Here is a 13,812-nt window from a genome sequence, read left to right on the forward strand (position 1 = left end):
TTTATTCCTATTACAAGGAATGTTAACATCCCTTGCAAAAGAAAAAAGCATGACAGGTCCTCTTAAATATGAGATCTGGGGTCAAAAAGTCCTCAGATCTCATATTTGGACTTATATGCAATAAAAGAAAAAAAAAAAAAAAATTGTCATTTAAAAAAATGTCAACAAAAAAATGTGCCTTTAAGACGTATGGGCTGAAGTAATGTTTTGACGTCGCTTCCGCCCTGCTATGGTATGGAGACGGGTGGGGGGCCATCTTCCCCTCACTCGTCTCCATACCCAGCCACGAACCAGAGCCGTCGGCAGCAGCGGAGGGCACAGGAGAGCGGCGGGAGGGGGGGCCCCCCTCCAACCGCCGATTACAGTGATCTCGCGGCGAATCCGCCGCAGAGGCCACCATTATCATTAACAGGACTGCTCACTGAAAAGATGGATATCTCGGTTGTGGCAGCAGCCGCTGCCATTACCCAGATATCCATCTTTAAAGTGCCGACGTGTATGTACAGGAGCCGGTGGGCTAGCAGGGGTCTCCAAATTTTCTAAACAAAAGGGCCAGTTATCTGTTCTTCAGACTTTATCAGGGCTGGATTGTGGCCAGTGGGAGTAGAAAAGGTCCCGACGTCCGTGGGAAAAATAATGCCCCATTGTTTGTGTCACTGAAAGTAATTGCGCCCCATTATTGGTGTAAATGGGAGGTATTGTGCCCCATTGTTGGTGTCATTGGTGGGAATTGTGACCCATTGTTGGTGTCATTGGAAGGAATTGTGACCCATTGTTGGTGTCATTGGAAGGAATTGTGACCCATTGTTGGTGTCATTGGAAGGAATTGTGACCCATTGCTGGTGTCATTGGAGGGAATTGTGACCCATTGTTGGTGTCATTGGAAGGAATTGTGACCCATTGTTGGTGTCATTGGAGGGAATTGTGACCCATTGTTGGTGTCATTGGAGGGAATTGTGACCCATTGTTGGAGTCATTGGAGGGAATTGTGACCCATTGTTGGTGTCATTGGAAGGAATTGTGACCCATTGTTGGTGTCATTGGAGGGAATTGTGACCCATTGTTGGTGTCATTGGAGGGAATTGTGACCCATTGTTGGTGTCATTGGAGGGAATTGTGACCCATTGTTGGTGTCATTGGAAGGAATTGTGACCCATTGTTGGTGTCATTGGAGGGAATTGTGACCCATTGTTGGTGTCATTGGAAGGAATTGTGACCCATTGTTGGTGTCATTGGAGGGAATTGTGCCCTCTTCATTGGTGTCAGTAGTGGGGGATGATGCCCCATTGTTGGTATCAGAGGATGTAATAGTGCCCCAAGGGCCGGATAAAATCAAGCAAAGAGCTGCATCTGGCCTCTAGGCTGCCGTTTGGAGACCACTACCCTAGAACATGAAGTGCACTAAAGGAGAAGTATGGCCCAAGCTCCTTTGGTCCTACTTCTCCTGTGGGTCATAGGAGTGAACTTCATTCTGCACTCCTGTGACTCGTATTCAGTCAAAAGTGGGCTAAATCTAGGACTGCAACTAAGAATTATTTTCATGATCGATTAGTTGGCCGATTATTGTTTCGATTAATCGGATAGTAACCTTAAAAAAAGTGTGGTGTAGAATTTAGTTATTATGTAAAGTGTAAAAAAAAAAAAAAACTATATGATTAGGGAGCAAAATCTCTAAGCCACTCTGAGAAGAACATCTTGAGAAAGAGGAATCAGAAGCTGTTCCGATTCCTCTTTCTCAAGATGCTTTCTTAGGCCATCAGACCTCTTATTATATTCATCACTCCCCTTATGTGGATTCAATTTTTCTTTGAGGGTTCCTCATCTATTTTTAATAGTTTGTTTCTTTTTACCAAGCATGTCATTTAAAAGTCCCAAACCATCTTTGTTGAAACATTGAAACCAATCCACAACATCCAAAATATCACTCTGGGGAGCTACCTCCTCCCATCTTAAACTCCTAGGAACCATCTCCTCAGAAATAGAATTCTCAAAGAAGGCCAAGTCCCAGTTGGTACGAAGTTCTGTAGTAACTAGGCTTTTAAGCCTAACCAACATACCGCCCAGATCATCGCCAGTTGTACTATCTGGACTAAATATGCCAACCGTATTAATTAGCTGAGTAGCCCTGAAATCGAAAATATCCATAGCAGGATAGAATGGCAAGGACAACAAAGCTACAGTACGATAAGGCCCGGTTCACACTGATGCGCTGTGATTTTGTTCCGTTTTTTTTGTCCTTTGTGAGGTGCGAATTTACCGCAAACTTACAGTGATTTTACCGCAAATTTCAGGAGTTGGACATAGCTGCGATTGATATTCTAGCCAATGGAATCATAATGTAAAAAATTACATTGATGTCTATGGAGACTAAATTCACAACGCAGTAAACTCGCACAAGACCCTTTTTTTAATCGCATCGCATTCGAAGAGGAATCGCAACACATGTATGTGAACAACCGTCATTGAAAACAATGACTTTAGGGATGACATGCGAATTTAAAGTGTTTTTGACGCATCACATTCGTCATGAACTCGCATCAGTGTGAACTGGGCCTAAGGGTTCAAGAATAACAAATACAGTGGAAATCTTGGATTACGAGCATAATCCATTCCAGGAGAATGCTTGTAATCCAAAGCATATCAAAGCGAGTTTCCCCATAGAAGTCAATGGAAACGAAGATAATTCATTCCACATTGACTTCTATTACATGCAATACCGCATGTGGCCCAAGGTGGGGGGGCGCCGGAGAGCCTCGGAAATACTTGCCTGAACTCGGAAACACTCAGGAACAGAGTATTTTTTTTTTTAATAATAAACATAAATAAAAAAATCATGTTTGAAGAATTACTGCGCAAATACCGTGTGACATAAAAAGTTGCAATGACCGCTATTTTATTCTCTATAGTGTCTGCTAAAATAAAAAAATTTTTTTAAATGTAATATATATATATATATATATATATTTATTTATTTATTTATTTATATTTCACACACACACACACACACACACACACAGACAAACACATACACAGGAACCTTGGTGGTAACACGGTTAACGAACTTTTTATTTTTTTTTTTAATTCTGACTCGGTTTGTGAGTGTTGTCTTGCAAAACGAGCAGAATTCAAGCTAATGGGGCGTGCAGTACCGCATTTGGCCAGAGGTGCGGGGGCGCCAGGGACACTTGGAACAGTTAGGAAATACTCTGAAACACTCCGTTCCCGAGCCTTTTCGAGTTCAGCCGAGCTGTCCCCGAGTATTTCAGAGGCTTCCGGCGCCCCCCCCCACCTCTGGCCACATGCAGTATTGCATGTAATAGAAGTCAACGCGGAACGAATTATCTTACTTCTATGGGGAAACTCACTTTGATATGCTCGCAATCCAAGGTTCCACTGTGTGCAATATTATATATAGATCTACACACACACACACTGGTTGCACCAGCCACACTGGCTGGTGCAAGGATTTTTGACACTCTAGGCCAGGGGTCTCAAACTTCCAGCCCTCCAGCTGTTGCGAAACTACAAGTCCCATCATGCCTCTGCCTGAGGGAGCCATGCCAGTAACTATCAGCCTTGCAATGCCTCATGGGACTTGTAGTTTTGTAACAGCTGGAGGCCACCAGTTTGAGACCCCTGCTCTAGGCGAAACCTCATTTTGCCACCCCCCCCCCGGCCATATATACCCCACCATTTTAATGAAGCACCCATCAAATGCAACCTCACCAGCGCCCATCAATGAACGTTTGCTTGCTTGGGGGAGTGTCCAGTACTGAAGTGGTTAAAATGTAACAATAAAGTGAAATAATGGAAGAAATGAAATCACTGAGATACAAAAAGTTACATTTATATATTTAGACCACAATTGTTACATTTATACAAAAAAGATACTTTCCATTATAGGTTTAAAGTCCTGTGTATGCAGAATATAGTATACAACATTCTTTGTACAGATAAATATAGGGTCATCATACACGTTACAATCATCTTCCCCTGTAATAAGATCACCTACCTAATCTAACAAATCCATGTGATTGTGTATCCAATCAGGAGAGCATTTTTAAAGTTACAAAGTTTTTGGCAGATCTAAAAAGGAGATTGTACAATCAGATTGGAAATGAACTGTAAAGCTGACCATTCATGTTACAAAGCACAATTAAAAAGCTACAGAGTTGCAGTCTGTGAATGTTATATGAGAGAGAATAGACCCAGCGATTCCACAGCAGTGAGAAATTGTGGCTCTGTGGGGTTTTGCGAGCCCCGCAAAACGCCAATGCTTCCGGGAAAGGACACGCGTATGAAAAACTGTACAGTAAGTCCCAGTCTGATCACATTCCCTTTTTTTTTTAAAGCCAAAACACCAACTTTTTTTTATTTCTTAGAATTTGGACTGAGCAGGGAAGAGTCACAAGTTCTGTCTTTGGCCCCATTGGTGGGATCTCCTTCACTTCCTGTCCCTGTGACACCCCTATAGGAAACCAGGAGGAGTGGTGATCACTGGAACAGGAAGGTGCAGCCACCCCCCCCCCCCCAAAAAAAAAAAACAAAAAAAAAAAAACTAAAAAGTTGTTTATGTTCCACAATTTACTAAAAATGCCCCCCCCCCCCCCAATATCCCCTCTGGAGGGGATTTCCTTCACTTCCTGTCCCTGTGACACCCCTATAAGAAATGGGGGATGCTGCTGTCACTAGCAAGAGGCACTGCCAACAATAACATCATTGCCAAAACATGTATATGTTCCCCAATCTACTAAAAATAGAAGTATTGTTTTTAGGTCTGTGTCCCCTCTGGAGAGATTTTCCTTCAATTCCTGTCCCTGTGACACCCCTATAAAAAAAAAAACAAAAAAAAAAAAAAAAAAAACAAACAAACACACAGAGGTTTAGTCATCCCTGGAACTGGAAGGCATAGCCAATAAAAAAAATTAAAAAAATATTTGCCAAAAGTTTTACCTATTCCCCAATCTACTACTTTTTTTGCCCATGTCCCCTCTGGAGACATTTCCTACCCTTCCTCTCCCTGTGACACCCTATATAAGAAATGGGGTTTTCTGTTGTCACCAGGCACGGGGGGGGGGGGGGGGGGCAGGGGCAGCAGTAAAAATATTGGGGAACAGGTAGAAGTTCTGGCAATTTGGCAATTGCTTTTTGTTTGTTTTTTTACCTGTGTGCCCTCTGGAGAGATTTCCCCTCTCTTCCTGTCTTACTGGAGTTGGGCTTCAGGTTTTAGACCCTCTGTCAGGTGTTTATGTTGGGTAGATTTCCTCTCACCTCCTAAACAATCATTATGACAGGAAATGTCCCAATGGGGGGCAGAGCAGGTGTACGCACTGTAGGGTTTTTATTAATGTCTGTGTCCCCACTGGGGCGATTCTACCCTCACTGGATTTGTAGTCACCAGGATGGGAAGTGATTGGGGACACGGATGGCAATAAAAGAAAAAAAAAAAAAAAAAAAAAGTTACTGAGGTTCCGATTCCTCCTTCGCTCACTGTGTGCTCCCAGCACAGAGACCAAGCGGTCATACCCTGTTTCTCTGAAAATAAGACCTAGCGTGATTGTCGGTGATGGCTGCAATATAAGCCCTACCCCCCAAATAAGCCCTAGTTACAGTCCTTGTAGGTCTTATTTTCAGGGAAACAGGGTAGACCGGTATTCATGCCCACTAGTGATTGGCAGCCGGTGGGACCAGTTCCTGATCATGTGACTGCTGTGATAGCCTATCACAGCGGTCACATGATCGCCGATCCTGCTGGCCTCGCTCCCCACAAATCCCCCACAGCACAACCCCCCCCCCCAAAAAAAAAAAAAAAACTGGCGCAATCCCCTACCCTTCAAAATTTCCCCTCCAACTACACAACCTCTCCCCCACACTCCAATCCCCCTCAGCACAAATCCTCCAATCATCCCTACTAGCACAACCCCCCCCCCCCCCCAACAAAGAAATTTCCCTTCCTAGCACAAATCCTCTACCCCTTCAACTACACAACCTCTCCCCCCCAAAAAAAAATAAATAAAAAAGCTGGCACAATCCTCTACCCTTCAAAAATTTCCCCTCTGACTGCACAGCCTCTCCCCCACACTCCAATTTCCCCCTCCCAGCACAAATCCTCCAATTATCCCTACCAGCACAAAACCCCTCCCCCCCAAAGAAAATTTCCCCTCCTAGCACAAATCCTCTACCCCTTCGGCTACACAACCTCTCCACCGCACGGCAAATCCCCCCTCCCAGCACAAATCCTTCAATCGTCGGACTACCAGCACAAAACCCCTCCCCCCCAAAGAAAATTTCCCCTCCCAGCACAAATCCTTCAATCGTCCCTACTAGCACAAATCCTCTACCCTTCAAATTTACTCTCTTGAGTACACAACCTCTCCCCTGCACTCCAAATCCCCCCACCCAGCACAAATCTTCCCTGCCAACCCCCCCTCCAGGCACAAATCCCCCCCCCCCCCCCCCAAGAAAAACTTCCCCTCCTAGCACAAATCCCCTTCCCCCGCTAGCATATCATCTCTTCTAGGACAACTACCCCCCCCCCCGATCCCCCCTCCCATAATTAATCCTCTTCCCCCATCCACTCAATCCAAAACTAGAAAAGAAAATGTTCCCTATAGTTCTACTTCATGATTTGTCATTGAAAATCTTCATCATTGTATTACATGTAGAGATCGTCTCTCCCGCTTATCTGCAGATCAACATTTCTGTGCAGTAATCGCTGAGATAAAATCAACCGCACAGCAAATCTCTTCTTCTCAGAGTCTAATCATGAATGACTTAAAGCTGAACTCCAGGAATAAAATTAGACAACCTCTACCCTTGCCGTGTCCCCTCCCCCCTTCTCTCTCAAGAGAAGGTCCATTCAGAAGATTCTCAGTTCATCTAAAGCAGGAAGTCAGCACTATGCAGCATCCTTTACCAACAAACTAGACCTTAACCTTCAGCAACTCAGCTTTCCACAGAAGAATACCAGTATGAGATCTGGTTCTATTTGCTGCCTCTTGAAACAGGTGTAGGTTGTTCTCCACAGCCAGAATCTCCCTTCTCCTAATCCCTGGGAAGGGTGGAGCTCTGAACTATTGGCAGCACCTACAGTATCCTAAAAGAACTGTGCACATCTACACAAAACAAGATGCTGACTGTCAGCAAACCGTGGACCCAGGATTGAGGGCTTCATGCTGTGGACACATTTACAATGAAGGCCTTATTGGTCAAAACGTGTCAGCATCCTTGTCAAAAGTCTAAAATCCATTCATGACCAACTATTTTTAAAGGATCAGCATCTGTGTGCTGGCTTTCCTCTATGGCAGTGGTTCTCAACCTCTCTAGTGCCGTGACCCCTTGATAAAATTTCCCAAGTTGTGGAGACCCCCAAAATATTTTCATAGCATGGGTTGTCAGCACCCAAGGAAAGTAATTTGCGCCCATAACCAACATACATTTAGTACTCCCAGAGTCCCTTCCACTTGTACAGTATTAAAACCCCTTATGTTACATTTTAGGATGTACCACTCTTTCTCTTTGTTCTCCTTTCTTTCCCTTTTATCCTTCTCTATCCTAATTTCTTGTTTTTTTCCCCCCCAGTTCCTCTTTTTAGCCATCTTTGTTCTTATTCTTTCTCTCCCTTTTTCTTTGCCCCCCCCCTCTTTTCCTCTCCCTTCCATGTATTCTATATTTGTATTCCTTCTCTTACTCCTTGGTGGGGGGGGATGAGTGGCAATGTTGGCAGGGAGTTCTGATCAGCCAACTTAGGTGCTCTTGATGAAGGTCATCTGCTGATCTGAGAACTGTAGTGGGGACTTTTAATGGCAACTATAATCACAGGTAGTGTTACTGTGTCTCTGACTTTGTGGTGTCTCGTAGCAGTGACACCTATGCAGAAATCAGGAGAGGGTCTCCTTCAGCCCCTCCCACTTCACATTCCTCACGTCAGCTGACCTCTGGTCTCTGCCCCCCAGTCATGCCGTGAACTGAATGGGCGGCTGTGAAGAGGCTGAGGGGGCGGCTGCGGGCTCCAGGGACAGCCCTTCTGGGCAGCCAGAAATAAGGCTGGGAAAGCGGTGCAGGCTTCAGAAACAGCCAAGGATTTGGTGACCCCTGGCAAATCATTATTTGACCCCCAGGTTGAGAACCACTGCTCTATGGTTTCTACATTGGAGGTTTCATGCCTCTTGACAAAGCCTCCAAACTCAAGGACTCAAATTATATTGACCTACATGGATTTAGCAGTTCCTGAGGAAACTAGTTTCCTTCCGATAGCACAAGCATCCTGGCACCCCACCTGTATGAGTGAGAACACTATGATGGGGCACCAGAAAGAAAGGGGTTGAGATTCTACAGATTGCACATTGAACACATCTGTGTGCCAGCTTTCTTTTATGGTTTCTACATTGTAGGCTTCATCTCCCCCAAGACTCTACAAAATGCCCAGACTCAAGGACCCAAACTGGGTTTTAGCAGTCCCAGAGGAAACCCGTTTCTTCTCTATAGCACAAGCATCCCAGAGCCCCTCAACCTGCATGAGCAAGAACTCTGGGTGACACAAAACCCATATTGTACTAGAAAGAAAGAAAGCAATGGAGAATGAAGCAGGCAATTCAAGGTGCAATCCGTAGAACCTCAACTGCTTTGTTACTGGTGCCCCATCATAGTATAATGGGTTTCGTCTCACTCAAGTAGGTTGATGGGTTCCAGGATGCTTGTGCTATAGGAAGGAAACTGGTTTCCTCAGGAACTGCTAAAAACCACGTTTGGGTTCTTGAGTCTGGAGATTTTGGAGGCACGAAGCCTGCAATGTAGAAACCATAGAGGAAAGCCTTGAGAATGATGCAGGCCATTCAAGGCGCAATTCGTAGAACCTCAAGGAAAAAAACTACATTTAAGGATTAGCATTTGTGTGCCGGCTTTCCTCTATGGTTTCTACATTGCAGGCTTCATGCCTTCCAAGACTCTACAAAATCTCCAGACTCAAAAACATGATTTTTAGCAGTTCCTGAGGAAACCAGTTTCATTCCAATAGCAATTATCCTGGAACCCCTCAACCTGCTTGAGTGAGATGAAACTCATATTATTACTACGATGGGGCACCAGCAAGAAAGGGATTGAGGTTCTACTGATTGTGCTTTGAAAGTGATGCAGGTTATTCAAGTTACAAACTACATTTAAGGATCAGTATTTATGTGCTTGCTTTCCTCTATGGTTTCTACATTGTAGGCTTAATGCCTCCCAAGACTCAAGAAAACCTCCAGACTCAAGGACCCAAATGGGTTTTACCAGTCTCTGAGAAAACCCATTGTTGGCGTCATTGGGGAGGAATGGCGTGCCATCACTGGTGGTGACGGGAGGAGGAATGGCGTGCCATCACTGGTGGTGACGGGAGGAGGAATGGCGTGCCATCACAGGTGGTGACGGGAGGAGGAATGGCGTCCCATCACTGGTGTCAGTGGGAGGAATTACGCCAAACTGTTGGTATTAGTGGATAAAATAGGCCCCCCCAAGGGTACAATAACTGCGGCCCTTTGCTTGCTTTTTGAAGGCCACTGGTTTAGCACAATCACACAGCTACCAGGCCCATGTATCTACAGGAAAGCGAAGTGAAATTTCTCCAATGGGACTTCAAAAAAATGATGGGGACTCTGACCCTTCCCTACTCTGTCCAGAACACATGTCTATTAAATAAGTACGATCTTAAGGCGTTTGTTAACCCAGCATTTCATATTCCTGATATGTGCCTTCTATACTTGTATGAGAAAGTCTCCCTTTCTTTGTATTGCTTCCTTTGTGTGAAATCCCTGGTGATCCTGCCAGTCCCTTTGCTTTTCCATTAAAAACTGACCACACTAGGCATGAGAGCACAGCATGGTCAGCTCTCCACTGATCAGACTTGTCCTGACACACCCACCCTGCACAGCCATTCACTGGGAAGCTCAGTGTGTTGCTGGTTTTTCTTCCCCCAGCTCTTATGCAACCGAGAACAAAAGGGAATGTGATCACTTATAAAAAAAAAAATTAAAAAAAGGAAAAAAAAAAAAAAAAAAAAAGATAAATTATAATGTTCTTTTTATAGCTATACAAAAATGTTTTGCCTTTCATTTCTATTTTAAACGGAATGGGTTGTTTTACAAGGTTTACAATCACTTTAAAAGTTACAGACCTGGAACAAGCAAGCTGCCATGCATTCCCATATTGACCTACACGGATATAGCTTCACATGCCCAAATATTTCACTTTCAAGATAAAATTAACTTTATTAACAATCTAAGTTGCTTTCCCCGAACAATATCTCTTGATTTGCTTCTTTGGCAGAGAAGTCCTTTTTTAAAAACAATTGGTAAAATCACCCAGCCCTGGTCTTCAATAATACATTTCTATGCAGTTTTAAACTCTGAAACTTCTTATATTTTACCAAATTGCCCCTCTGTTCCATAAAACGGCATCTTTGTGCTTTATTTGCCCATAGGGCATTCAGGACTGGAATGCCCCAATAGTGACCAGCATACCAAGGCAAATACATGGATTGGACCAGCCAGAACCATCTCATCCCTGGGTGTCGGGTACAATGTCTTGTATGACCCATCTCATGGTGAAGGGGCTAGAGAAAGTCCAGGTCCTTCACTGGTGTGTCTTGCTCGCCCGCCGTCTTATACAGGAAGTGGAAGTCCAATTTTTGTTCGTTCTTTAGCAGACGAGATTTCACCTGCTGCGGCAATGCGTCGTCGGCAAGGCGGTAAAACTGTTCATTGATGAGTACAAAGAGCCCGTATTTCTGTGGGTCGGACACCTCAAATTTTTCCATGCACTGCTGCAGCACCTGGGCCACCCTCGTATCTGGCTTGGTGGCCAAGGTCCTCGTGTTCACCTCCAGCTCTTCAAAGGAGATTGTGATGAAGTCCTAGGAAGCGAAAGGACATCTCGTCAATCAACTGGTCCTTCTGGAGGACTGCGATTGGGGTTAGGAGAATTTATATCTAGCAGTTATCAAACCTATAACTCACAGTATATAGCTGACTGTGCAATCTGGGGCAGGGCTGGACTGGGACAAAAATGTGGCCCTGGACTTCAGACCGGCCCAGGGCACAACACATCAGGGTACAGTGTACATCAGGGCATGGTACAGAGCCCAGCACATCAGGGCACAGAGCACGGCACATCAGGGCACAGAGCACGGCACATCAGGGCACAGAGCACGGCACATCAGGGCACAGCACGGTACAGAGCCCAGCACATCAGCGTACAGGGCACATCACATCAGGGTACATGGTACAGGGCACAGCACATCAGGGTACAGGGCACAGCAGGGTACACGACACTGAGGCACAGCACAGCAGGGCACAGGACATCAGGGCATATAGCACATCAGGGAATATAGGGGCACATCAGGGCATTTTGGGGCACATTAAAGCACATCAGGGCACATCAGGGTATAGTGGGGCACATCAGGGCACATCGCACATCAGGGTATAGTGGGGCACATCAGGGCACATTGGGGCACATTAAAGCACATTGGGGCACATCAGGGCACATTAAAGCACATTGGGGCACATCAGGGCATATTAAAGCACATTGGGGCACATCAGGGCACATCAGGGCATATTGGGGCATAGTGGGGCACATCAGGGCATAGTGGGGCACATCAGGGCATAGTGGGGCACATCAGGGCATAGTGGGGCACATCAGGGCATAGTGGGGCACATCAGGGTATAGTGGGGCACATCATGGTATAGTGGGGCACATCAGGGCACATTAAAGCACATGGGGCACATCGGGGCACATCAGGGCACATTGGGGCACATAGCACATCAGGGTATAGTGGGGCACATTAAAGCACACTGGGGCACATCAGGGCACACCGCGCATCGGGGCACATCAGGGCATTTTGAGGCACATCAGAGCACATCAGGGCAATATTGGGGCACATCAGGGCAATATTGGGGCACATTGGGGGAACATCAGGACACAGCGTTTACCAGCCAGCATGCAGAGTAGCACAGGAAGCATCTGTAATATGTTCTCTCTCATGTCACGCTGCTCCCCGACAGCCCCTCCTCTCTTCTTGTCCATCCCAGATGATGTCATAAGCAAATGGGGATAGACGAGAAGAGAGGAAGGGCAGCCGGGGAGCAGCGGAGAGAGAACTTATTACACACGCTTCCTGCGCTACTCTGCATGCATCTCGATCTACCCGTCAGGCACCAGCTGTTGGCGATTGACGGGTAGACGTGTACAGGCAAATTAGGCAGCTGCTGAAACCGGCCCACTGAGCCATTGGCCCACCGGGAAACTCCCGGTAGTCCCGATGGCCAGTCCATGCCTGATCTGGGGCATGTGGTCCTGCAAAGCCAAGATGAGCTCTTCAGACTTCCCTCCAGTCTTGCACAGTTGTGCCGGCTCTTCCCCTGGACTGAAATGGCTTACTTAGATTTTACTGCACACTGTGAGCTTCTCGCAATGTGCATTAGAAGCTGCAGCAAGTCAGAAAAAGCCCATCCATGGCTGGAGGATGTCAAGTATTATCTGGTTATTCATTTCAAAGTGAAACTTCACTAAGCCCTGGGGTAAATTCCCTTACATATTAAACAGCCTATTCCCCTTTAGTAAGTCAAACCCACTGTCTCAAATAAAAAAAATCCTGGAAGGGGCAAATCTCTGCAAAACCCCCTGTAAGGTGGTATATGACAGCCTTAGCCCAGGCTCCGCCCATGGAGCTTAGACATGGGGATCCCCATGACTAAACCCCATGGGGTGGAGTGAAACGTGCTGGGGGCATGGCCTGGTTGGAGCCTGGGCTGAGGCTGTCATACACCTTACGGAGTTTTGCAGAGATGTGCGACTTTCAGAACTATTCCCTTTTCCATTAGATGTCTAGAGCTGGGACAAGTTCTGGCCTGGTATGCCAAGTGGTTGCTAGATAAGAGGACCAGGTGAAGCCTCCAGTTGCACCTGTCAATTTAGTTTGGCCCACTGTCTCAAAGTTGGGTACAAGTATGAAGATGGATGGTGCTTCCAGTGCAGATCCACCATTGCAAGAGTCACCAGTCCCAAGAAGGGATGTCCAGGTATTGGCGGTTTCCACAATGTGTCATTAAACTGCCTTTACATTTTTGGTGCCGGCTCTTGGCATTGAGCAAATAGGCAATGGTGGCACCAGTATACACGAGGTCCAGGAGTCTCTACGAGTAGAACCCACCTGTATGGAGGAGCGAGACACCCTGGCTTTGTTAAGCGTTCGTCTCCTCTCCCACCGATGAATGGAGTCTTGGACCTCCAGGCTGAGCTGCCGGGTCACTGTAATCTTATCGTAGTTCTTTATGTGCTCCAGAGCCCCGTATGTGGTGGTCAGGTAATAGGAACCTAAAGGAACGAGGAAAATGTATAAGTCATTGCCAAAAAGATCTCCAGTGTTTTTCAGAGGAGATCACATTATAGAACAGCCTTTCTCAACCCCTTTACCCCAGAGGAACCCTTGAAATAATTTATTAGGTCTCTGGGGAATCCCTGCAAAAATGAATTCATTGGTGGTCAGAATGCCCCCCTTACAGTGGTTGTCTGTATTCATACAAACATCTCATACTTACCTCCACTGTGCAGCTCGTTTTGTCAGAATGCCCCCCTTACAGTGGTTGTCTGTATTCATACAAACATCTCATACTTACCTCCACTGTGCAGCTCGTTTTGCACAGAGTGGCCCCCGAACATCCTCTTTTGGGGTCCCCCCGGCGGCTCTCGCGGCTCCTCCCCACATTAGACACCCCCCTGCTCTCCCGGGGGGGTTACCGTGTGGGCGCGCACTCAAGTCATTCATTCGGCGTCCATAGA

The 13,812-nt window shown here is 46.1% G+C and overlaps 1 protein-coding gene across 3 annotated transcripts in view; it reads right to left on the reverse strand.

Annotated features, from left to right (window-relative positions):
- Positions 1 to 6,549: 6,549 nt before the first annotated feature.
- The window catches only part of RIN3 (Ras and Rab interactor 3), a 126,704-nt gene continuing 119,441 nt past the window's right edge, over positions 6,550 to 13,812 (reverse strand). For all 3 annotated transcript variants that reach the window (XM_073609833.1, XM_073609832.1, XM_073609831.1), the window contains exons 9-10: positions 13,184 to 13,347; positions 6,550 to 10,888 (exon numbers count right to left, since the gene is read on the reverse strand). In XM_073609833.1, the coding sequence (XP_073465934.1) occupies positions 10,589 to 10,888; positions 13,184 to 13,347 (464 nt within the window). In that variant the 3' untranslated portion in view covers positions 6,550 to 10,588. The remainder of the gene's footprint in view (positions 10,889 to 13,183; positions 13,348 to 13,812) is intronic.

The sequence above is a fragment of the Aquarana catesbeiana genome, linkage group LG13 (assembly GCF_042186555.1).
Source record: "Aquarana catesbeiana isolate 2022-GZ linkage group LG13, ASM4218655v1, whole genome shotgun sequence".
Classification (NCBI taxonomy): Eukaryota; Metazoa; Chordata; class Amphibia; order Anura; family Ranidae; genus Aquarana; species Aquarana catesbeiana.